Here is a 27,628-nt window from a genome sequence, read left to right as displayed (position 1 = left end):
TGTGTGTGTGTGTGTGTGTGTGTGTGTGTGTGTGTGTGTGTGTGTGTGTGTGTGTGTGTGTGTGTGTGTGTGTGTGTGTGTGTGTGTGTGTGTGTGTGTGTGTGTGTGTGTGTGAGAGAGAGATAGAGAGAAAGAGGGAGAGAGAAGGGAAATCAGACAGCTTGAGATGTAATCAAACAATATAGAGTAGCTACAAATCATGAGTTATACAGTATGTGAATACACGATATCTCTCAAATACAAAATGTAACTACATTCTAATACTTATGCATAATGTGCCCAGCACAGAACAAAGACAACAATGTACATTATTTGCTTATAAGTTATGCTTTTCTTTTTTTTCATTGATAGCACAATGTCTAAAATGTGATAAATGTGTGAGTTGATAAAAGTAGCAAAAGTGTTGGGGTGGCACTATGGGGGTGGCTATGAGAGGCTATAAGAGAGGAGGGTTGAGGGGTGGAGGTGTGCTTATTTAATAAAGCTGACATGACTTTATACAGAGCAGAGCAATGGAAAGAGAGAGTGGCGACAACGGGAAGTCCAAAATGCTTGAGTGTCACGTGATTACCGCAGACCTCAGATATAGTTCCATTTAAATGTTACATTGATTCAGAGGTGATGATACAACATACAATTTGATTCTTTAAACGTCGGTCATACCTTATGACATCAACCTCTATTCTGCTGCAACTGCCGTATACTGTATCCGGTAATTTCTACACACACACATGCACGCACGCACACAAACTGTTTCTGTATCTGCGTCCAGATACAGAAACTATTCCGTTTCAGGAGTGTCCAAGTATTGGGGCTCCATGACCCACCATTGCTGTAAAAACAATATTGGTTTTATTGAAGTGAACAGAGTTGTCGCCACACTCTCTTTACCTCACTCTGATAAAGACATTATTATACCACAACAACATGCTTATATTTATACCCTGTGCTTTCATTTGAGTTCAAGGTGCATGAGTTTACATAGTAATATCTGTAGTGTTAATTTAGCTCTGAGAGCAAGAGCATACATATATAACCAAATGGACCTATAATGGTCCACATTTGTACATTCCTGAATTTGCAAATGGAGGATTTCTCTTTTTACTGTGAACAGTTCAGTTCAACTGGCAACACATACTGTAATGGTGAAAAGCAAAAGTGAACCGTAGTTCCCAACATTCACAATAAGGCATGGGAAATAGTAAGATATGAATGTCTCAGACTCTGTGATTACAAATCCCACTGGTTGAATATTATCATCATGAGATATCCCTGCAGCGTTCTTCTGGAGCTACAGAGCATATTAGAGCCATAGAGCAGTGGTTCTCAAACATTTTCATGTCAAGGACCCCAAATTGATATGTAATTGGCCACGGACCACCATTTGAAAATATTTTTTTGCCAGGGTGAGTTTGTAGATCGGCTATTTTCACAATATTTATCTGTGGAAGCGAGTCAAACAAAATGTAATGCCTCTACTCCTACAATTCCAAGTGCTTGTCAGGGTGGGGGGTGCCCAGTTCAAATACTGTATGATTATTTTGGGGGGTTGCGGCCTGAAAAGGTTGAGAACCACTGCACATAGAGAACTAATAACATGAATCATGCCTCTTGAAAAGGCGTGTACTGTACTACTACGTTCCTTTTGCAGTGACCAACGTTAATCTGATTAAAAGACCACTCACGTTATTATTGACGAGGTGAATGAATTGGAGTGAAAAGTTTTCTTTTAGTCTTTAAAACTTTCTGGTGAGACCCTTTCTGAGAGGGGGGCTCTTCTGGTTCAAGGTGGTGTCCTGGTCCGGGTGCTGCGGGGGGGCCTGGGGAGGAGTGTCCGACTCGTAGAGCTGTTTGAGACTCAGGGTCTGCTGGTCCTTGGTCGTGTCGCTGCGCTTGGCCTGGCGCAGCAGGCGCTTCATGTTCTTCACCCTGTCCCGCAGGTGACCGTTGGCCTTCTCCAGAGAACGCACCTTCTCGGAGAGAGTCTTCACCTTCTCCTCCTCCTCAAACAGAGCCTTCTGCACGGTGGAGCACAGCAGCTGGGAGGATACGGAACAGAAGAGGCATTAAGCCATTATATGACCTGAGGACCCGATTCTACACATTTCTTCTAAATCCTAACAGTTTTCTGAAAACCCTACCTATGTTGTTATTGTAAGTTTGGTATATATAAGTTTTGGTTTCATGTTGTTTACTGTTGGAGAAAAATAAATGTATACTCACCTTTTATTGATCTGTAATGTTTTATTTTACCTGTTACTGTAAAGGGTTTTATTTTACTTAATTGTAGGAAGGGAAGGGTGTGTGTGTGTGTGTGTGTGTGTGTGTGTGTGTGTGTGTGTGCGTGTGCGTGTGCGTGTGCGCGCGTGAGGTGGACACAGGTGTGGGGGATGAGTAATCAAGGGGGAGAGAGGAGTCTAGCATGGAGACAGAGTGAAGGAGGGAGAAATGTTTGATGAAGTGAATGTAACACACATTATTTTATACAGTCTTTACCAGATTGGTGACCAAGCAATCTGTACAGTTAGTTGCAAGTGTTGAACTGGTCGATGTACGGTGAATTTCGAGAGACAAAACAGCCGAGATCGTGGGTTGAGCTACCAGGCAACGCTTTACCTTCCTCTGGCAGGATTTGTCACTCATCATATAGACTCTGTCCACTTGTACACGGACCACCTGCACGTGTGGACCACCCGTGCATCATTCACACACAGGGCCCTCACACAACAACCACCATTCACCTGACCTGTAAGTCTGCCCTTTTTTTGCTCACAGGAGTGAAGACATTTTTGGACATTATGGTATCAGGCCTGCAACAAGGGGTTTGAGTACTCATTTTGTTTGTTTTATTGTCATATGCCGGCTTAAATAGGATGTCTAAGGTTTAAAGTTTCAATAATTTTGTTTTCACACAAAGGTTATTGTATTATGTGAACATTGCATTTTCCTGAATGTGTTGATTCTGTATTGCTAAAAAACAAACAAATTTATAACTTTCATTTCATTTTATTTTATTTCATTTTTAAGTAAAATTACAAAAGACATCTGGTTGTTTGTTTACTTGCTTAATTAAGGATTTCATAATAAGTGCACATTTGAAAAGGTTTAAAGCTAAAAAGGTTAAAAACCATTATAGTAATTAGTTAATAAGGGAGCTCAAGCTTATATTAAACGTTTAAAAAAGCTAGGTACTTTTAAGTTAAAAGAACTTAGGAGCCCTGCCCATAAATCATAAGGGGTAAAAGGGACGACATTATATCAGTGGTTCTCAAACTTTTTCATGTCAAGGATCACCCAAAATTGTATGCATATGGCCGCGGACCCCCATCTCAAAAATATTGTGTTTCAGGGACCCCAAGAAGCAACGATTTTAGTTATAGTTTTAAAAATATATTCAAAGATTTGCACACATTTTCATGTTTTTTTTTTTCAAAAATAGAAGTTACGTGTGAGCTTGTATATCTGCTATTTTTGATGAGTCTAATCTCATATGAAGCTTTTGTAAATATCCTGAAGGACTTGGAGCTTGAAAATGCAGGAAGCTGTTTTTTTGTTTCAGTATTTGTGCCATGCAGCCAAATCCTGTTTTTTATTTGTGTTTGCTTTTAACTGTTCAATTTATCTTGTATTGTGTCTTTGGCCTCTTGGCCAGTTCCCTCTCGTAAAAGAGGTTTTATATTTTTATCTGGTTAAATAAAGGTTTAATTTAATGAAATGAAAAGGACCATACCCGGCCGGTGGTCTGGCATGTTTAGTCCATTGACAACAACTTACCGTAATACTTGACATTACTGCCAACCATTTTCCAAAGAGTATAATGTTGTTGTTTTTAAACCTCTGCTGAAAGCCAAACCATCTACAGCAGTGGTCCTCAACCAGTGGTCCGGGGACCACCAGCGGTCCTTGAGGGGGTCCCCAGCCAAATTAATAGTTACGAACCAAATTGACCCTTACGTGTCTGTAACTCTGAGAGTGTACAAATGGAACCAAATGGACCCGTTAGGGTCCATTTGGTTCCATTTGTACACTCTCAGAGTTGCATGAACGCTAATGATGATGATGATGATACAGTGTAGATTGGGACCCCAAGAAATCAAAATGGTTGAGTCCCAGGCATATCTTTTCAAATGGGGGTCCGTGGGCTAATATGTGTCAATTTGGGGTTCCTTGACACGAAAACCAACCAGAGTGCAGTGGGTGTCGCTCGTAATGTTGTGTTGACGGGGCGGGGGCTGACGGACAGATTGGTGAACCAATGGGATCAGGCGCATTCTCTCCGCGCTGATTTTAAACCCGCCCCTCTATACACGAAATCAGGAAGGCTAGTGCAGCCTAAACAATCACAGACCAATATCAGTCATACCACTATGTAAAAGTACTATATTTGCCTCTGAGATGTAATGGAGTAGAAGTAAAAGTACAGAAAATTGGAAATACCTCAAAATTGTACTTAAGTACAGTACAGTACATGAGTAAATGCACTTAGTTACTTTACACCACTGGTGGCAGGTGAGGTGTTTTGTGGACTATTGGTATTTTCCGGACAGGAGAATGGCTGTGTAGCCACGGCGCAGCTTGGCAAGATGGAATGGATTAGGTTCAATATATAGTTAGCCAGTGTGTGGCAGGTGGATTCAATCATGACCAATCAAATGGTCACTTTTCGTTACCTTTTATAGTAGCCTGGTTCCAGACGAATCTGCCTTTGCAAAATTGCATGCACTTTAGCCCTCGGCAGATTAGGTCTGGCCCCCCTCCATAGAGATTTCATTTCTCTCCCTCCGCAGTTGTGCGGAACCAACCAGGGCCCAGTATCCAAATGTGGGCGGGCTTATCACAAGGAAGCACTGCTCTGATTGGTTCGTACAAGGAAGCACTGCTCTGATTGGTTTAGGTCTAACCAATAGAGTCCGTTTGGATCTTTTTGTAACCGCCCCTTGGAAAAAAATCTACCGTTGATAGGGACCAGACTAATATCCACGCAGTGTGCCGTGTGATATTGTCTGGCCACGCGAGGCTACTTTTATAGTCCAGTGGCTTAAGGCCATCTTTTAACACTGATTGACACACAGCAGACCTTTACTTCAATGTGTAAGACCTTTACAGTACATGAACCAATGGTGTGTTCTACCATGTTACGCTATATTAGTAGTATGTAGGGAAGGGACGATATGAAAATGACATGTCACGATTATTATGGCAAAAATTATTGCGATTAACGATGTTATCACGATAATCAAAATATGCTTAAAACTTTAAATGCCACTTTTGTTAACCACTTCAACCCCCAGCATCCCTATTCTGGGGGGAATGTTCACCAAAAATAGCTGATCTACAAGCTCACAACGCGTTGCAGCTTGTAGATCTGCTATTTTTGGAAGTTGTACTGAATTTGCAGCTCAACAAAAGCTCATTCATCCTAGTGTATGATGAAGGACAATTTCACGCTAACTTAAAATCTCTGCGTTACCATTATTGTGAGCGTTTTTTTATCACGATAAAAACGATTCTCCCTTGTAGTATGACGAGCAGATTTTTGTGTAGTGTAGCCCTTTAACTACGACCACGCGCAGGGAATGATTATCGGATGGCCGCCGAAAAAACCTAGAACACACCACTGGTGTCACATTACATTAACCGCAACCAGCCACACACTTCCATTTCAACAATACTGAGGGCAGTACTGCTGACGTCATCATCAGTCTGCCAAACTATATCATGAGTTGGTAAATAGACCGTGGAACATGACTTCCTAGGAACTAAGGCAAATTGGGAGAACACCACTGGAATTTTATTTGGGCGGGCCAGCAGTGCCAACAGCCTGCATGTCTCAATGCATTATTCCATTGTTTGAGTACAAGTTTAGCCACAACAGAGCTGTAAGAGGGGGGGAAAGGAGGGGGTGAAGGGGGAGAGTGCAGGAAAGCTGAGAGGCCAGGCGAAAATATAAAACATGTAATTAATCACAACGTACCCATAAATGGGGATTCTTTACTCTCAGTGGTCTTGCTAAACAGCCTTGTAAAAGCATATAAAGGCACGTTGAGTGTGAAAAGGACACAATAATCCCTGTTCTTTCGGTAATGGATTTAAAGGAGAGACAATATTGAGGCGTATACAGGTGGGAGCTAACACAAATCTCGGTTAAAAAGAGAACGGTTTCACCGTCATTCATGCTTTGGAACAGGGCACTGTGAAAGCCATCATGAGTATCCCCGTATCCCCACCACTCTGACTTTCCCTAAGTGAAAGATTTGCCCCAGATGCTCGCGTCTGTAACCCAGAGTGTGGATTTCCTCGGCGGTTCCCAAAGCCTGCAGTTATACTTATACATGTGCACGGGACGGTGTCGCGCACCAAAAAATATCCGATCTGCAAGCTCACGGCGCTTCGTGCTGCGACGTGTTGTGAGCTTATAGGTCGGCTATTTTCGGTTTCGCGACACACGCACGCAACTAAGTATAAGACAGGCATAACGATACCACGATAGACCAGAGTGAAACATTGATGTAAATTCCCTACCACCCGATAACCGCAACTGAGGGTTTTGAGGAAATGTTAAGAAATGTGCTACTTGGACTCCGTCCCACATCTCTGGTTAGTACATTACTTGCAGTAACATTAGCCACGCATTTTCCCATGTGTTCTTACTTATATATCCTGGGGGCTTTTTTTTTTTTTACTGTAGATGTGTGTGTAATGCTATATGATACAGCATTATATCTCCGCACTTCAAAAGCATCTATTCTCCAAATAAGAGGATTCAAGTTATAGCGCAAAGGAAAAGGTGGTAAAATGATCTTTCATATGCTTTAAGAGGAAAAAGGTATACATTTCACACAAGTGCACCATATTTGGTTCCTATCTCTCCACATGGACCGTGTCTCTCTACACTAAGCCTCTTGTGTGGACAAATACTTGGGGTAATTACCCTTGAAGAAAGTCTGGAGGTCTGGAGCCTGAAACCTACAGCATGCTGCCTGCAGGCAAGCCTATAGTCTGTCTGTACGTCTCAATAAAGGAATGAAGTGAATTGAAACTAGGGAAGCACTCCGGGGAGAGGCTACACAACCAGCCGCGCCACACGCTCCACTCTCTTAAGGTCATTTTAAATATGACCCATGTATAAGCGATATACTTTGAACTTGCACTTTGACCTTGACCTTTGACCGATTCGAAAAAATAAATAAAAGGGTAGTTGAGAGAGACTGTTGAGAGAGACTCAAACAGCCAAGTTTGAGAACCACTGCTTTAGTGTATTGGGACAGTTTTCAATCCGATTTGGATCCAACTGTTTCGCGTCAAGGACCCCCAAATTGACACATAATTAGCCCACGGACCCCCATTTGAAAGGATATGCCTGGGACTCGACCAATTTAATTTCAAGGACCCCCAAGTTTGATATGCATTAGGCCATGGACCCCCATTTGATACCATTTTGATATCGGGGACCCCCTCGGGAACCCCCAATCTACACTGTAGTAGTATCATCATCAGTGTTAATTTAACTCTGAGAGTGTACAACTCTGAAACTCTCAGTTACAGACAGTTACAGACACATAAGGGTCATTTTTTACACTTTCAGTTACAGACATATAGGGTCAATTTAGTTCCTAACTATTCATTTTAGCTGGGGACCCCCTGGAACCCCCTCAAGGACCCCTGGGGGTCCCCGGCCAGATAGTGTATGTATGTATGTAATGAATTACTTTGATCACATCCTAATGAGCGCATTCATCACTCCCGGTTAACATACAAACTCCATAGAAACCAAACCAAAACATTAAATTTAGACACTCTCCTTTTGTGCAAGACTCGACATTTAGACACTCCTTTTGTGCAAGACTTGACATTTTCCTATCTTCAAGGAACTTTTTTTTTTAGTTAAAACAGATGGGGTGTCTCGGCACAGAATACCCTCGCGCATTAAGGACAAATTAAGTCTGACTGGGTTAATTGACAACCCCTAACCACAACAGTATGTGAGCGACAATTACCTTGTGGAGGCTTCAAGGTCTGTTACTGCCCCGGGATGACAGCTATTTATAATCTGTCTTCTTATAAATGACAGCGTATGACAAGCTCTGCGCTTTACGAGTTCGTGGGAGCTCACACTGTTCCAGCCATTCTGGTCACTGTCACTCACTTAATTCCAAAGTAATTTGTTTCACAAACGTGCTGGAAACGGTTCAGAGTTTGAAGTGAGTTTCAATCAGTTGCTGCTTACGCTGGACTGTGAGGCCCTGAAACAGCGGCAAACGAACAAAACAGAACAAAGAAAAAACTATTCTAATCTATCTTTTTCATGGCTTATAGAACTAGATGTTCTGCCTGTATGAGGTGAACACTCTCTCGGTCGAGTAGGAACTGCTCCGTGCGGACGCGAGATCAGTTTCGCCGCCAAAATGGGCCGAGCGGTGCCAACGAAAACAAATGTGTTTTTTGTCAAAGACGAAAGCCTAATCATAAGGATGATGTAAGTAAAGCATGGTGGATTACTGCATGGCCATGCTGATAGCTCTGATTACAGAGCTGACCTAAGAGCAGCTCATTAATGAAAACGTGAACCATGCTTTGGTTCCTTTGCCATAACAAATCCTGCTTTTTATGAATAGTCAGCAAATGACTGGAAACAAGAGCGGGGGGGGGGGGGGGGGGGGTGAATTAGTACAGAGACTTGGATCATGTTCTTTGTATTCTCTCAACGGGAAGAAGGGGTGGTGGAGGGGGTGGGGGGGGGGGGTGTTTGGTGACTGCTGTTGATCTTAAATACTCCCACATCTTCTCTGAGAGATGCTTAGCTATGGGGGCTGGTGGTGTCACGCTACCCAAATACTGTATAGCAGATGTACTTAAGCTCTATAAAAGGCATGGTGATGCAACGCGTTGTGACCTTGTGGTTAATGTTCCGTGCACCACGACACGGGGCGCAAAACAAGTACATAAATCTGTCATAATTCACAGAGGCTAAGGGAGAAAATTGCACTTTCGTGACTTCCGTGAGACACAAATAATCTAGGACAGTGGCTCTCAAATTGGGGTCCAGGAACTCTCTGGGTTCCTTGAGGGGGTTCCAAATGGACCCTTACAGGTCCGTAACTCTGAGAGTGTACAAATGGAACCAAATGGACCCTTACAGGTCCGTAACTCTGAGAGTGTACAAATGGAACCAAATGGACCCTTACATGTCTGTAACTCTGAGTGTGTACAAATGGAACCAAATGGGCCCTTACATGTATGTAACTCTGAGAGTGTACAAATGGACCCTTACAGGTCTGTAACTCTGAGTGTGTACAAATGGAACCATTTGTGATTGGCCAATAGTCACTTTGAGTGGGAGCTGGGGCTCCGGATGGCATTGAGTCGGCTCAAGCGAACTGCGCGACGTTCGGCACCGCGACTCTCTCGCTTTAGCTCGCTCGGCGGTGCCTCTCGTGGCCCAAGTTCGCTTGAGACGGCGCGCCTCCATCATGGTCAACAACTCAGCGAAAAAAATTGTCTGAGGTTGTTGGACCTCAGACAATTTGCCCGCTCCGGGCAGGGCTTCCCATCTCCCGTATAGTTCCATATATAGCCTGGGAGATGGATTGCTGAGGTGGAGCGACCACACTCTCCATCAGCTCTCAGTACTTACCGCACGACTTGCCGCACCCAAGCCGTGCTACTCATACACTGAGTTGGTCGGCGATCGAACCCATGACCTTGTGGTTCGAAAGGCTAGTGCTCTACCGACTGAGATATTCCGAAAATAGCAGATCTACAAGCGTGTAGATCTGCTATTTTCTGAGAGTTGGTGTAGAGGGGAAAATAGCAGACCAAGTACAGAGCCAACAGCCAAGTTGACTAAATATTGAGGGTTTAAAAGGTGAACTGTCTGAAAATACACATTAGCATGAATCAAACTATCTATGAAATCTATGAAAAAGCTTACTCAGCAACACAGCCCTAGAATAGACATGTCTACACAGTACATACCCTGCTGTCCTCCTGAGCCTCCCACTCCGGGGAGAAGCTGTGGACGGTGGTCCCAGGGGTGCAGTTGGAGAACTGGAAGAGGCTGGAAAACATGCGGTGGTTCTCTGGAGTGTCTGAGAAGATGGGGTCCTGGAAGTTCACTCCGTGAGGGATTATATTGTAGTTGTCGTCCATCCTACATATGGAGAAAGATTACAGATTGGATTGGACATTGACAGCTGTAGATAAAAGGCAATAAGTGTAAAAAACACACACACAGATAAACAGGCAGATCATAATAGAGCGCCGAAGTCTGACGTAATTTACGCATCCCACCCCGGGTCACGTTTTTTTCCTTTCCCATTCTGAATTCCCATAGATGTGCTTAATAATATCGTGTCATATAAGAACTGTGTTCCAAAAAGAAACAAATGAGCACGACGGTTTGACTCATATGGATATGAAGCATCAACCGACGGCGAGAAAACGCTAACGTTACCGCCGCCAAATTAATTGCATTTTCGCCAGAAACAGACTGTATCAAATATGAGTGACTGACTATCGTAAACGATACAAAGCCACCTCCCTGACAATAGCGCCGGGACAAATGTTTGTTTATTTTTTGGTAGGCCTGACGTTGATTATTCAAATAGTCGACTAATCAGTCGAGGGGAGTCTGAGTCGACTGCCAATCTCTTAGTCGAATTATGAGAAAAAAATATTCAACTGAGAGCTTGGCCTAATTTGTTATATTAATTAACTAATAGTTTGCCAAAAATAGGATATACATCATGATTTATTGGGAACCAAGCAAGTATATGTTAAATCAGACATTAAGCACCCCTACAGCCCAAATGGAATGTTCCTCTATTGCATAACATCTTTTTTTTTTTTTTTGTCGAATCAGGCTGATTCGACTGCCCCAAAAAAAAATTTGGGTGTTGCATTAGTCGACTATAGGCAACATTTGGCCAATCAGTTTTGACTATAGAAATCCTTAGTCGGGGACAGGCCTACATTTTTGGACCACAATTCTTATACGAGACGATTCTAAGATGACCCAATGTTATTCTCCATAGAGAAATGACATAGAGAGTGACCCAGGGGATGAACAAGTGAATGAGTCAGGACTTCGGCACTCTATTAGAAACAAATCAAAGTGCGAATAGAAATGTTTCTTATATACAATGCTGTACGGTACGTTGGAATGATGAATTACACGTGGCGCTGACTTAGTTTGTCTCTGCAAGTCAAGTGCCAAAATATGCATATTAAACCATATGGTAAGCAGATGATGTTTATGTGAATGTAATGGAGTAGCACTGCACAAGGTCAATGGGGGGGGGGGGGGGTTGAATGTAACAGAGCTCATACTGAAGGGCATGAGCTCATAAGCTCCTCTGGCCATGGGGGAGTTCCTCTAATATCCCCCCCTGGCCAAGGGGAGATTTGATTCCCCTTTGGTTGAATGGTAGATGATGGAGAGACCCGCAGGTTCGAATCCTGGGTGTTACATTGGTGCCATGACCATTCACTGGGGGGAAATAGTTTACTCGATACTTGAAGTGCTGTAGAAATACATGAGCTTTAACTCACACATTTCTACAGTATCATCAGGGACATTTTAGGCACTGAATGCCATGGACGTAATATTGCATCATCTCAAATCCAAGGCTTGACTGCCAATTACGTCATCTGGTGTTTTCTTAGTGATTACGCTAGAGGGCGCTCTTCGCCAACCTATGAATGATGCCTTGACATCAAGAGGGTACACCCGGAAATGACGTCATCCAAAATATTTTCACCCCGTCCACTACAATGTTATCAGATTTATAAAAATAACATTTTCTCTGATTTATTTTCGCAGATTGCGTTTTTGGTAAAAACAAGCTAGTGTATTCAACTGCCGATAACTACAGAACGGACGAGCGCGGTAACAATGTTTTTTTTTTTTCGGTGGAAAGAAGAGAGACTCGTCTCTCCACCGAGACATTGTTTATTTACATCCGCGTTGAAAAAAAGTCTGTGGATCGTCGAAAAGATTCAAAATAAGGTAAAACCGCTGGCAGTGGCGGATTAATAGATAAATGAATACCTGGCAATGAATGTGTTAAAAGCTACACAACAGTACAGTGCCTCCTGAGCTATAAAAAAAAAGTACATCGTTCTATCGAACTATAGTGGTTGATAGCAATCCCCAATAAACTGATCAGCCGGCAGGCTAAGAGCCTGGGAGATAGAAACCTAGTGTGACGCGCAAACTAAAAGGACTCACGTGCAACTAAGTTTAAAAATGCTTTACTTAAATTTCACAAGAAATATTACAAATGGTCCAATAACATACGTCTGCGCAAAGGTATAAAGAAAACATGAGCATTTCCCCAAAATGCGGTCAACGGAAATTATCCCTCCCAGCGCACCCTATATATATATACCCCCACGGTCAGTGGTGGAAGAAGTACTCACATTTTTGACTTGAGTAAAAGTATAGCACAATGCAGAAATACTCTGTTTAAGTAGTTTGGTGTTCAAAATATACTTAAAGTACCAAAAGTAAAAGTACTCATTATGCAGAATGTCCCATTTCACAAGTTACAGATGTATGAAATGCTTTTGAAAATAGCAGATCTAGAAGCGTAGAAGTAAAAGTATTGAAAATTGGAAACACTCCAGTAAAGTAAAGATTCCTGAAAAGTGTACTTAAGTACAGTACTTGAGTACATGTACTTAGTTTACTTTACACCACTGCCCACGGTGAAACCAGCCTTTTGGTGTACAGGTGAGGACCATCATTTTGTAACCGCTGGTGGAGGCCCACCCACAGAGACGCTCCCTCCCACTATCAGAGTGCCAATGCGGTGCCTCCTACATCTATATCACACATGATGTGAACAACATGCCAATTATCTAATCCAGTGCACAAATACAAACATAAAAATAACCCATTTAGCTCCCTACACAAACAATCTTCGAGGAATGTGTTGGCAACAGAAGTGAAATAGCACAGTTGCACCGCTGGAACGAAGACAAATTTGTTACGACTATATTTAGACGAAGGCCTCTTCTGCAGATGGCCTTTTGCGCTTGCTCGCTCCAAATATTCCCCCTCCTCCCACTGTCTGTCGGCTATGATAGGCTAGCTGCATGCCACTGTATGTCAGCTAGGGCTCCCCTTCGTATCTGAGCAGTGCAGATATATACTTCAGGGCTTTGGCTAGGGCCCTCTTAAAAACAAAGCAACGCTGCTGTTTATGTAGGCCACATGCTGCTGTTCAAATGGCTCTAATAAACATCGCAGCCAAGGGCAATCACACTGTTTTATATCATACAACGTCGTCTATATTTAGACATGTTGACTTACACAGTTATTCCAAAAACTAGTGAGATTATTGGATAATTTGGCTTAAGTGTGTGTGTGAGTCAAACTGCTGGACATAATTCTGAAAAAGTGATTTGTTGTTTACATCACAGAAAATGTTTGCAGAAGAATAAGTCACACTGACTGAAAGATACTGTGTAATAGCAGTTTACACAATTTAATCATGGCTGAATCACAATACTGTTAAACTTACAGATGAGAAACTGGAATAAATTAGATTGTTAAAAAAGTTATTGCAGTTTATGGCAATGATTACACTCTTGATTAGGTTATCATTCTCCTGGAACAGAAAACATTTGTTGACAGTAGCCATCCCAACTGTGTAAAATATGTGTTTCCGTACAGTGTATTTATGTAAGTTAATTAATTAATTCATTAACCCATTGAGACCTGAAGCCGATTCTACATGCCTCCTAAATCTCAACAGTATTCTGAAAAACGTGTTTCTATATCAGTGGTTCTCAAACTTTTTCATGTCAAGGACCCCCAAAATGATATGTATTTGGCCGCGGACCCCCATCAAAATATTTTGTTCCAGGGACCCCCAGAAGCAAAGATTTGAGTTAAAAATGTTCGCTTTAAAAACATATATATTCAAAGATTTGCGCACATTTTCACGATTTGTCAAAAATAGCAGATCTACAAGCTCGTATCGCGGCACTCGGTGCCGCGCTATGAGCTTGTATATCTGCTATTTTTTAATAGCCCAAAGTGTAAAATAATGCTTTTTAGCTCAAATCTAAAAATGACACAGTTCCAGGTCTTAAATGGGTTTAATAACTGTGGGAGAACTGTTTGAAAATGTTACTAAAGGTAAAATTTAACAATGAACCAAATGCATTGATAAGATGTAAACCACAAGCATCTTCTTGTAAGATATTAAAGCTTTCTATGGATTCATGAAATGAGCCAAGGCCAAGGTGTGGAGCGCCGTATGGTTCATGTATGGTTATACCACTGTGTGCGAAGAAGTGTGAGAAAGTGGACATTTTGCAGCAGCATGTTTCTCTCATGCATCTGGATTCAATCTTCTGTCCCTTGAGGGACATCAAACACTTGACTGTTCTTGTCCATCAGAAACCGTGCGTGTGTATGTGTGCTAGCGCGTTGGTTCTCAAAGTGGGGACCGGGGACCCCCAGGGGTACTTGAGGGAGTTCCAGGGGGTCCCCAGCTAAATGATGGACAGGAACCAAATTGACCCTTATGGGTCTGTAACTCTGAGAGTGTACAAATGGAACCAAATGGACCCTAACGGGTCCATTTGGTTCCATTTGTACACTCTCAGAGTTAGATTAACATAGATTTTTCAATATGAATTGGGGTCCCAGAGATATAAATGCCATTAAATGGGGGGTCCGTAGCCTAATGCATGTCAAACTGGGGGTCCAAGAAATTAAAATGGTTGAAAATCACTGCTAGAGCCTTAAAAATCTTCTCTTATGGGGGTCCCTGGCATATCTTTTCAAATGGGGGTCCGCGGGCTAATAAATGTCAATTTGGGGGTCCTTGACATGAAAAAGTTTGAGAACCACTGTGCTAGCGTGTGTGTGTGTGTGTGTGTGTGTGTGTGTGTGTGTGTGTGTGTGTGTGTGTGAGCACACACACACACGTGCGCGTGCATGTTTTATCTTTCAGTGCAAGTGATTTGAGGTTTTGTTCCAACAAGATGTCAGATGTCAGACTGGTACCTCAGCAAGACCTGCAGGTCGAGACGGAGTTTGCTTGGTTGGCATCCACCACATGTTTTTACAGTTGTTGTTTTTTTTACGTAAATTAATGCCCCAGTTTTAAGCCTGAAAACCAAGCCATCCAGACTCCTGGTGAATCACGACCATAAAACATTTGATTCTGCTACAGTATGCCCTATATAGCAGAATCAAACCTATAGCATAATAATATCAGTAGTTATGAAGAATATGAACGTCATCTTTCTTCAGAAGCTCAACTCCCTAGTGACACTGTTAAAGGGATAGTTCACCCAAAAAACTTACTTCTTTTCTATCAATTACACACCCCATGAAGCCTTGAATTCATGACGATTTTTTTTGTTTTTGTCGCATTCCTAAGCCAATCATTTGAGACTTGCGGAAAGATGCTAATGTCTCCGGTAGGAGACTCAAAGTTGACAATTTCAGTCTCCTACAGGAGGAGCCGCCGCTGGTCATCTAATTATTGGTTTAGGAATGCGACAAGAATTAATTCAAGTCTCCATGGGGTGTGTAATCGATAGAAAAAACGTTATTTTGGGGGTGAACTATCTCTTTAAGACTCCAGAAAGCGTACAGCGAGTTTATGTCCATGTCCAGCAGGAAGGTGCTACAGTATGGGGTTGAAATGTTTTATCGGCTGACATATGGTACGGCCAGCCAGAACACTCTGTCTCATTTAGAGAACGTCCCATGGGAGATCCCATGTTGCATTTTCTCTTTTTTCTCCTTCCCCCTGCGCTTCATCCTGGGAACTCATACTCATGATTGATTGGGGAAGACTATTTTGGGCTCTGAGACAATGTTATTGGGCCTTTTATTACAGGAAATGGAAAGTCCACTGGAGACTGCGATGAGAACTATTCAGCACCAGGGGCTTTTTTGCTGATACGGGCCGGCGATGCAGACAGAACACACCAAGAACACCATGGCAACGCACCGGCATTGCCAGATTTTGAGAGAGAAATAAGCGACCGCGGTCTGGGAAAACGAGCCCAAAATGAAGCGACTATGAGCACATGAGCACTTTAAACCTACTGTATATATACTGTATACCAGTGGTTCTCAAACCTTTTCATGCCAAGGACCCCCAAAATGATATGTATTTGGCTGCGGACCCCCATCTCAAATATTTTGTTCCAGGGACCCCCAGAAGCACAGATTTGAACGTTCGCATAAAAATATATATATATTCAAAGATTTGCACACATTTTCACGATTTTTCAAAAATAGCAGATCTACAAGCTCATAGCGCGGCACTCGGCCGCGCTATGAGCTTGTATATCTGCTATTTTTGAATAGCCAAAGTATAAAGGGTTAAAATTATTGTGACACTATGTTAACACATTTTGCTGGGGACCCCCTGGTACCCCCCCTAAGGACCCCTGGGGGTCCCCAGACCCCACTTTGAGAACCAATGCTGTATACAGTACATTGTCTATTTGAAAATCGCAGATCTACAAGCTCACAATGCGTCACAGGGCTCAAAACCTTTTCAGATGGGGTTTAGGGGACAAATACATATTAATTCGGGGGTCCATGATATGAAAATATTTGAGAACCACTGGTTTAAATATCAATGATACAAATCTGGAAACAAGCCCAAATAAGCAACTACACTGCAGAGAAAAGCCCAAAACAAAACGCAATCCGCAACTTTTCTGTATAACGTTACAGAAAAAGAAGCCCAAAGTCCCTTATAATAAGAGGACATGGCAACACTGTCTGCAGCACACCGTTGAAATTCTCAACTCATCTGTTTTAAGTTTACGAGATTAGTAGCGTGAATTTACCTTCCGCAATCTCAATGTGTGGCTTTTCAGTTACAATATATATGCCACTGGCTTTTTATGTAACTTTGAGAGGAAATAACATGGAAAAATCACAGAATTGAAATCATTTGGATCTTGGAATCGACATGGGAAGTGTAAATGTGACATCATCAGTCATCCATGCTCAGTCAGTCTTCAATGACATAATCTGTGATTTATGGCTAAAAATATTGCCAAGGTTTCAGCCCCCGGATCAGAGCCCCTGATTGACTTCCATTCCAATATTTCAAAACATCTAAAAACATAATTATGTGAAAAAAACAAATGTAGCGTGGGTGTATCTGTGGCCAGTTGACCGGTCCAGCAGTTTGCAAGATTAGCTCCGGACTAATCTCTCAAGACAGGTTCCCACTCCCACATTGGCTCCAGACACAGACACGCACGCACACACACACGCACGCACGCACGCACGCACGCACGCACGCACGCACGCACGCACGCACGCACGCACGCACGCACGCACGCACGCACGCACGCACGCACGCACGCACGCACGCACGCACGCACACACACACACACACACACACACACACACACACACACACACACACACACACACACACACACACACACACACACACACACAGGGGTCTGTGGCCAAATACATATCAATTAGTTAAGGGGTCCGACAAACATGAGTTAAGATTCTGTCCCTGTCGGGACATAACTCAAACGGCGCTAAGTCGGCTCAATCGGACTTTGCGAAGCTCGGCGCCCAAAGTCGTCTCAATCGGACTAAGTTGGCTCAATCGCCCAAAGTGCGGCTCAAGTCCGCTTGGGACGGCACGCCTCCATCGTTTTAACTGTTTGTTTTTTTGCCGGACCGTCTTGGGTCCGAGCACTTCCGCCCGGGAAGGCACTGTTTGACTGGAAGGGCGCCCCCTTCAAGTCGGGACTCCCTCTTTCTTTGGTGTCTCGCCTTGATTGCGTCTAAACCCTAACATTTAACTTCACTATAACTATGCCTAAACCTAACCCTAACCTCACAAACACTATACCTAACCCTAACCCTAACCAATCAAATTTCCGCTGACAAAACGGTCCCGGGGGGGCATCGAAACAGGTCGTATCACCGGGCACCACAAAGGGTTAATCCGGCCCTGCCTAAACCTAACCTCAAAAACCCTGTCCGCCTGGGGGTTACATGTCGGCAATTCGACATGTCGCCATCCCGACATGTCGGCAATTCGACATGTCGCCATTTCGACATGTCACCATTTCGACATATTCTAACTGTCGGAGTGGAGGCACTTTCCATAGTTTTCAAACGACCCACCATTCCGACTTGACTTTGGCCAAGGGTGAGACCTCCGTTGGGGCCTCCATCCACCCTGCGCCAAATACCGAGGTGTTCCTAGGCACTAGTTATGAACGGGCTGACCCGTAGCCCGCGGGTTGGACTGCGAGCGGGGACGGCGAGCGGGAGAGTCAAGATTTCAGAGGCAATTATCGCAGTGCGGGATGGTGCGGGCTGCGCAAACACGCAAAAAAAAGAAAGAAAAGAAAAAGCTTTTGGTACCTTCTCTCTCTCCCATTTTCTCTCACTCTCCTCTCTCCTACTCTCCCGTTCTTTCCTCCTGGCTGGAATCATCTGGGCTTATATTAAATGTGTTGCTTATTTGATCAATGATGCACAACTGCCTCTAATGTAGCATACCGCATAATGATATCCCCGCTGCAACTTAAGTTTATATTGGAATGTCCCTTGTAGTTGTAGTGCTGTTGTGGTTGGACTGGGCACACTCACTGTACTAGTTGTCGTTTAATGTTCTCTCATGTAGGCCTATATAGGCTATAGCCTATATAGGCCTACAGCCTCTCTCTCTCTCTCGTTCTCGCTCTCTCATTGATATAATTGCCCGGTATATATTTATTTGGTTATTTTATTGTTTTGAGGTCTAGGCTACTCTCCTGAGTCTCCTCCGTCAGCTGTCATTGAGTATAGAAAGATAATTGACACCAGCCAGCTGACTGTGCTTAATGGTTGATATTATGAAAAAAGTAAAACTCATCACAGAACGACAAACAGGAGAGGGGACAATCCGTTGTCATTTTATTGTAGATTTAAAAGCAGCCTATTAGACTATATTGACTGTAGCCTACTACAATATGTCTTGGATTTGACCTGCAATGCTTCTGAGAGGGCCATGGCGTGAGTAACAACGGACTTTAACATTAGACTATGAATGAAATGCTGCAGATGTATTATAAATTGTTGGAAAAACAGTCCATAACACTCCCTCCCTCGCTCCATTACGCATGGTGCACTGTGTGCGCGCCCTTTTCCTCTCCAGAGTTTTATGAATCCATTACAATCAATATTGCAGCTGCAATAATATATCATTCCAAATAATCAGTAACATGTTGGCTATAGCCATGTCTGTCAAATAATACTGTATTCAAATTTGTATTTATTCTGTGAACTCTCTAGTTTATTTTCCTGTATGATATGACCCTATACAGTCCAAACGGGACGCCTCCCTAAGTAACGGTCCCTTATGCATTGTACAATATTCAGCCCTTGGTAAGGAGTTTGAACGCACACAAAAAGAACAATTGGTATATCCTCAGTAGCGACCCAAAATTGGCCACTACTTTCAAGGACATGCCCAGAGTTGTCTATAAACATCCTCCTAATATAAGACAATCAGTTGTCAAATCGGATATCATCCCCAAAATGCCAGAATCGTCTTTTTTGACTCAAATCCCCGAAGGCAATTACAGATGCGCCCGTTGCGCAATGTCATTTCACCGAAAGGTTTACGCACCCACTAACGGGGGGAAACGTTTTGATATCAAGGGCACTATAACATGCACAACCAAAAATGTTAAACACCTGCTAAAATGCCCATGCGGTCGAGGATATGTTGGTAAGACCAACAGGGCGCTAAAGACACGCATTTCCGAACACAGAAGCAGCATTCGCAACCAAGATCCAAAGAGCCCATGCAGTTGCAATGCACTTCATGTCCGCTAAGCACAATGTGGCCACTCACAGATATCAGGGGATTGAACATGCCCTAGACGAGGAGGAGATCTTAGATTGCTGCTACAGCGGGAATCTTTTTGGATTTAGGCCGCCTACACCCTACACTATGTCTCCTAAAGGAATGAATGAGGACTTCCCAATCAGCCACTTTCTTTAATTATAACTGTTGTTTCCTATGTTTAATGTAGCCTACCTGATTATTTAAATTCTGTTTTCTATAGATGTTATTAATCAAGTGTCCATTTGTGTTTTTTTCACTGTTGTTTTGTGGATATGTAGGCCTAAATGTTGAACACTGTATCTATTAGATGTTTTTCTCTATCTGATTACCCTGTGGTGTTGTCCCCCCCACTGATTGATAACGTGACCTGTGGGCAGGGGTGCAATGCTCAGTGGACGCGGTTGCACGGCGTGCAACCACTTATTTGGCCAGGGGAGGCGCAGGCACATGCACGGATGTGCACGCGCGTGCACGCGAGGTGCACGAGCGTGCATGCAAGAATGCGTCCCACTCGATCCGTGCGCCGAGCGAGTACCTGGCTACTTAGCATATCAATAGCGCAGCTCGTCAGCTGTGTTCAACTACGTCCTCACATACACTGTATAAGATTGGAGGTGTCATCTTTCTCACCCTCGTCTCAAACTCTGTCTGCCCCCGTATCTCCATCCCGCCCTCCTCTCCTCTGTGTCAGTCCACATGCATAGCGCTGCATGAAATGAATACAAGGAAAATTCTGACTCGTGGTCGCGGTAATTCGCAGATTAATGGCCTGACCTACAAATAATATTTTGGGGGGAAAAAATGGACCGCGGTCTGCCTGTTGAGTAGGCCTACCCCTGAATTAAAGCATCGAATAATATATATATATATATATAATAAACAGTTAAGCAGGGAAACAATTCATTACATTTCAATAAGTAGTAAACTAAAAGGCAATAAACAACTTAAATGCACTGCTTATAATTTCAGGAATAAACAAATAAATAGGTGTGAATCACTCAATTGGTGCATCCAAATCAAACATAATGTGCAGTCCATATCATACGTGGCACACACACTTATGTGCGCTCATTAACTCCCTCTGGGAGAGCAAACGTCCTGATGGCCCACTTGACATCAAAGAGAGTTGGGATCGAAGGACTTACGGTGGCCATACACTACTGCCATTCAATCATGATTGATTGAGCTGATTGAGATGACATCATGATTTCTCCATGAGTCTTTGCTTTCGAGGAAAAAAAACAAACAATTTAGTAGGTGTGGATTGCTTCAGTCAATGAATCAACAGCGGTCGTTAACTCCCCACTGGGAGATCAGACAAACTTGATGGCCCATTCGCGCACACATAAAAGGTGATTAGGATCAAAGGCACTTAGTTTGTAGACAGACGCACAAGGCATGAATGGATGCCATTGATCGTAGGTTTCGGTGACTGTCTTGTTTGTAGCGAGTTGTGTGCGGCCGGGGAACAAGCGGCCATTAAATTATGATTATTATGATGATGATGATCATTATTATAATTATTATTATTATTGTCATAAAATAGCTAAACAATCCATTTTACGCACAGCAGCCCAAATACATGTCATGGTCCAGGTCCGGACAGTTCATTCTTCAAATAGGCCAGTAACATTAGTATTTATCTGATGAAGGCAAATGCTTCATCAGTAGGCTATTAAATAAGGTGTTTAGGCTATTTCAATGGCATTCGTCCAAGACAAGTGGAGTTTACTGGCCAGCTAAATAACAGACATATAGCATATTCCTTCTGTAAATGGGGTGTGGTTGGTTGGTCGCACACAGGAATGAGTAGGAAAGTTGGCAGTGTTAAAAGGTCATGTCAGTCCAGTCGCTGTATAGTTCTTATACCATAAGAAGCGCACACCTCTCTCTCATCATCTGATTAGGTAAAAAATAACGGGTGCGGCGCACTGTGCCGCGAGCTTGATCCATTTGATCCAGTTGCCACTGTGCCTGCTATGTTATTTGTTATATGATGGTTGCAGTCACGCGTAATTGCGCATGACACACGCGTGCCACACATGTCTATTTGATTAATATTATGATGATAATGATTATAATGCAATACACATGGGACGTTATACAAGCATTATATGATTTCGTTTTTATATTATTTCAACGGGGCATCATTCGAGAAGGCTTTCTGTCCGTCAGTCATGCACTGTTTGTCTTTATAATAATAATATGAATAATTATGAATAATAATAACCATCTTATTGACTATATGCGCGGACAGACAGACACAGAGATGCGTGTCGAAATGGCGGGACTCATGAAAAAAAAATAAAGTGCCATGCTGCCAGTCCGACACTGTCGGAATGGCAGGTCGTTTATGGAAATGGGAAAGTACCACCACTCCGACAATTAGAAGTCAATGTCGGAGTGGGGGGATGTCGAAATGGAAGGCTGTTCCCCCGCCTGGGCTAAACACCAAACAAAGAGACTCTCCCCCTTCAAGTCACCGTTTGAGGTTTGGTCAAGAAGTCACAATGTGCCTTTTGGGTAGTGAGACAGTGTTGGTGGTGCAGAGCACAGCAGACAGCCATGTGGGCTATCACATCATTTAGCTTCAAAAAGTCCAGAACGCCTTTGAAAGACAGCGCTTTGAAATGTCTGTTTGACAGGAATAGAGGAACATGAAACATGACTTGACCTGCAGGCACATGTCCACTTTACTAAACAGATGATTAAATCAACATGTTTTGGAGGGGGAATACGATAAGTATGACATGCTGTGCTGTGCTGCATCACTGGCCAACATCGTTTGCTGTTTGGCAGAAACCATGTATCTCCATATTTCAACTTATTTTCCCCCCTAAATGAATGCCCTACTTCATCAGACAAGAGTGTCACACAAAAGTAGGGTAAGTAAATAGCAGATCTACAAGCTCACAATGCATCGCAATGCAAATGAGTTGTGAGCTTGTAGATTGGCTATTTTCACTAGTTTAAAATGTTTTAAACATTGAAAACAGAATGATTTTTGGATATACAAGGTTCCCGCCCGACAGCAATGATATACATTTTTGTAACACAGTAAAATCTTCAGTGTTAACCCTTTACGACCGGGAACGCATCTGTGTCATTTAAAGATTTCTTTGGCAATTCAAAAATAGCAGATATACAAGCTCATAGCGCGGCACCGAGTGGCGCGCTACGAGCTTGTAGATCTGCTATTTATTTTTTTTAATCGTGAAACTGTGTGCAAATCTTTAGTAGTTTTATAGATATACTTTTTTGAAGCGAAAGTTTTTACCTCAAATCTTTGCTTCTGGGGATTTTACATGTCTTCTAAATCCTAACAGTTGTTTTTTACGAAAGTTTTTATTTATTTTATTTTTCACTTATATTGCTATATTATCAATGGTTTTCAAACTTTTTTCATGTCAAGGACCACCAAAATAATGTGCATTTGTCCGCGGACCCCCTCCCATCTAAAAATATTTTTGTTCCAGGGACCCCCAGAAGCAAAGATTTGAGCAAAAAATGTATATAAAAGATTTGCACAAATTTGAACTTGATTGTTCTAAAAAAATAGCAGATATACAAGCTCATAGCGCGGCACTGAGTGCCGCGCTATGAGCTTGTATATCTACTATTTTTTAATAGCCAAATAAATCTTTAAAATGACACACATGTGTTCCCCTTCCCGGCCTTAAAGGGTTAATGTAAAGAGTGTATAAATTGACCCCATGGGTCAATAAAATTCGCTCTCAGGAGGATCTTTCTGTGTAGTTTTGTTCTGTTGCTGTCTGGGTTCAGCAGCCTTATATAGGCTACTGGTTGAAATGCAGTATACCATGCCGGTTGAAATGCAGAGGCTTACGGTACTGATTGAATAACACTTTCTGTCCATCACAAAAATGATGAAGTATATGAACACAACAAATATTGCTCAAACATATTTAATTTGAAGTTAATGTGTGCATTTCTCTTGCCTTGCTCTAGAACCAAATACGTAGTTCCTACAATTGAATCCACCTCTCACTTTTATTCTAAATTCATTCAGTTGCACATACAGCATCACTCTTCAATCTTATACACCAATGGTTCTCAAAGTGGGGTACGGGGACCCCCAGGGGTACTTGAGGCGGTTCCAGGGGGTCCCCAGCTAAATGATGGATAGGAACCAAATGCACCCTTATGGTTCTGTAACTCTGAGAGTGTACAAATGGAACCAAATGGACCCGTTAGGGTCCATTTGGTTCCATTTGTACAAATTAACATTGATTTAATAATATAAATTCGGGTCCCAGAGGTATAAATGCCATTAAATGGGGGTCCGTAGCCTAATACATGTCAAACTGGGGGTCCTTGACATTAAAATGGGTGAGAATCACTGCTAGAAAGCCGAATAAACCTTCTCTTATTAGGGTCCCTGGCTTATCTTTTCAAATGGGCGTCCGCGGGCTAATAAGTGTCAATTTGGGGGTCCTTGACATGAAAAAGTTTGAGAACCACTGTTATACACAACCAAGTTAGTGGGCTTTCCCTCCCTTTCTTTCTTTCTTTCTTTCTTTCTTTCTTTCTCCTGCATGCACATCATGCTGAGCTGTGCAGCATCACTGGCCAACATCGTTTGCTCTCTGACAGAAACTAGTATCTCCATATTTCAACTTCTGCTTCATCATTCAAGAGTGTCACACAAAAGTAGTTCAGGAGAATCTCCAATAATCTCCCAAGAAAACAAATCATAATTTTCATTTTTTCCCCCCAAAGACCATCCATCCATCAAATGCACCCAAATGCATCCTTCCTTCCTTCCTTTCTTTTTTTCTTGCTTTCTTTCCTGCAAAAACGTGATGTATAGCCACCCTAGGGGACTAGGGAGCATCAATCAAGAGCATAATTAACATAGCCTAGACTAGGCCTATCCTCACACCTTTACACAGGTATAGCATAACGTTTTAAACTTGGGCACTTTATGCAAAAATACAGTGGTGGAACATAACCAACTACGTGTAGGCTACTCAAGTACAGTACTGTACAATTTATCGATATGTCAGCTATTTGAAAATAGCAGATCTACAAGCTCCGTCAGCTATTTGAAAATAGCAGATCTACAAGCTCACAACCCGTCCCAATGTGAGCTTGTAGATCTGCTATTTTCAAAAGTTTTTTTTTAATACATTTGAAAACTTGTGAATAGGAGTATTCTGCGTAATGAGTAATTTTACTTTTGGTACTTAAGTATATTTTGAAGACAAATACTTTGGTACTTTTACTCATGTAAATAACTACATTAGGGTATTGATACTTTTACAGGATTGTCAAAAGCTCATGAAAGCCATTATTATTATTACCTTAGAAAGAAGTAATAGGAGTTGTTCTCCAGCACGCTGTAGGAGAAGCAGGGGAAGTACCCCAGGCCGGTGACGTTGAACCTGGAGCCGGCGGGCACCTCCAGCATGGAGCCCCACGCCTGGTCGCACAGCAGCTCGATCTCGGCGGAGAAGAACAGGTCGGTGTCGTACTGCCAGGGCAGGTAGTTGTACTGCAGGGCGCTGTACGAGTCCTGGTGCAGCGCCAGCACCTTGGCGAACACGATGATCTCCGCCAGCTCCGCGCGACACGCTTCCGTCTGGGGTCTCCAGTCCTGGGGCAACTGGCACCCCAGGGCGCCGCCGATGCCACCACCACCTAGACCACCTAGAAGACTGCAGGTGGTCGCTGCCAACAACAGCAACCGAGCAAGAGAAAAGCACATGATATCCTTATAAAGCGGTCGCACCACGTAGCCTGCTACGTCTCAAGTCCAACAACACTGTGACTGAACTGACTGAAGAAGGGATTGTTTTAAAGTGAAGGATGCAACGGGCTACACGCTCATAGACCTTCACTTAACTGTATAGGGATACCATTACGTTACATAGTAGCCAGATGCCTGCTGCGCAACGTAGACCTTCAAAGTTGACAGCAGAAGAAAGTGTAATGGAAATAAGTAAATGTTCACACCTCTTTATAAGAGTTTACATCGAAATCAAAGTATTGAAGAAGAAAGGCTTTTAAAAAAAAGTTCTCCTGTTTCTCTTTGTCCCCGCCTGCAATCACGTTGTGTGGGATTCTGTTCTGATTTGGTCATGCACTTTAGTTTTGCAGCATCCCCTAGCCCTGAAACATGACTGTCCACTCCTATCATGACTGTCAATGGTCATGGATGAACTTCAACCTGGTGTTTTCTCTTTATTCATTTATGGCCTGTACATATACATAAGCGATCAGATTTCAAATATAAAGTGCTTACCCCATGGCCACGGAGATTATAATTATGTTCGGGCCCTCAAAAAGTACCTGTATTTTCTGTATTGTTCAATAAAATGCATTTTAATCCGATTGGTGGCCATTTTTCCGTGTTTCCTCCAGATGCTTTCATCTACGCGACCCTATCGGTTTGGAAGTTTATTGCACTCTGATAGTTTATAACTCTAAAAGAAAATGGCCACCAATTGGATTTAAATACTTTTTATTGATCAATATGGAATATACGGGTATTTCTGATGACCCGTACATACTTGTGACATCTGTGGCCATAAGGTAAGCACTTTATATTTGAAATTTGAACGTTTATGTAGATGTATGGGCCGTAAATAGAGAACATGCAAACGCCAGGTTGAAGTTCATCCATGACGGTCGTAACAGACGCCGTCGTGTGATCCATGACTACAGCATCCCTTGCAAAAGCTTAATTGGGCTATACCTCGCATCTTTTAATTAAGCAAGAGGGAGCAAAACATGTAAACTAAAGAATTGACAGCCGAAAATAAAATAAAATCCAATATGGATAATTATTCACATTTGTGATCATAGCTGGTTTGAAATGTGTTGTAAATCTCTAGCATGAAGAATACAATCTAAATCTGAAGTTGCATTGGAAAATGTTTTTGAAAGATCGTTGACGGCCCCTAGTGGTCATATGAGGGAAGTGAAGAGCACAGTGGATGTTAGTTGCAGTAACTTAGTTACCACTGAACCAGTGGTGGGAAAAGTAGGCCTACCTACTCACATTTTTTACTTAAGTAAAAGTATCAATACCACAATGTAGAAATACCCTGTTTCAACTAAAAGTCTGATGTTCAAATTTTACTCGAGTAAGAGTACAAAAGTATTGGCATCAAAATATACTTACAGTACCAAAAGTACTCATTATGCTGAATGATCCGTTCCACAAGTTATCATATGTCTAAAACGTATAAAAATCTTTTGAAAATAGCAGATCTACCAGCTCACAATGTGTTGCATCGCGACACGTTGTGAGTTTGTACATCGGATATTTTCAAACAGCCAAAGTTTAAATAGGGCAGAAGTGGTGTTGAATTGGTGTTGAATGAATGTTTTGTCATAATAATTAAAATCTACAAAATAACTAGTAACTAAAGATTTTAAACAATTGCAGTGGATTAAAAAGTACAATATTTGTCTCTGAGATGTAGTGGAGTTGAAGTATAGAAAATTGGAAATACTCCAGTAAAGTAAAAGTACCTCAAAATTGTACTTAAGTACAGTACTTGAGTACATGTACTTAGTTACTTTCCACCACTGCACTGATTATTTAACCCTCGATCTCTCAGGAGTATGATCTCTCAGGAGTTCATAATTTTAGATCATAGATAAAAGACAAAAAAAGCACATGTATACATGTGAATGTTATCAGCCACTTAATTCACCTTATCTCTAGCTATACTCTCAGAATCCTAATCAAATCACCCATCTTTGATATTTCAGAATTAGGTTCATAAGCAATAACA

The 27,628-nt window shown here is 42.4% G+C and overlaps 1 protein-coding gene across 1 annotated transcript; it reads right to left on the bottom strand.

Annotated features, from left to right (window-relative positions):
* Positions 1–25,933, bottom strand: ccdc3b (coiled-coil domain containing 3b). Its single transcript, XM_084062794.1, has 3 exons — positions 25,187–25,933; positions 9,976–10,150; positions 1–2,039 (listed from the first exon to the last, which is right to left on the bottom strand). The coding sequence occupies exons 1-3, from the start codon at positions 25,588–25,590 to the stop codon at positions 1,737–1,739; spliced, it is 882 nt and encodes a 293-aa protein (XP_083918920.1). The 5' UTR covers positions 25,591–25,933; the 3' UTR covers positions 1–1,736.
* Between the last annotated feature and the right edge of the window lie 1,695 nt (positions 25,934–27,628).

The sequence above is a fragment of the Gymnoscopelus microlampas genome (assembly GCF_963454915.1).
Source record: "Gymnoscopelus microlampas genome assembly, chromosome: 7".
Lineage (NCBI taxonomy): Eukaryota > Metazoa > Chordata > Actinopteri > Myctophiformes > Myctophidae > Gymnoscopelus > Gymnoscopelus microlampas.
The sequence above is the reverse complement of the archived record's forward strand: the minus strand, read 5'-3'. Positions and strand labels throughout refer to the sequence as shown.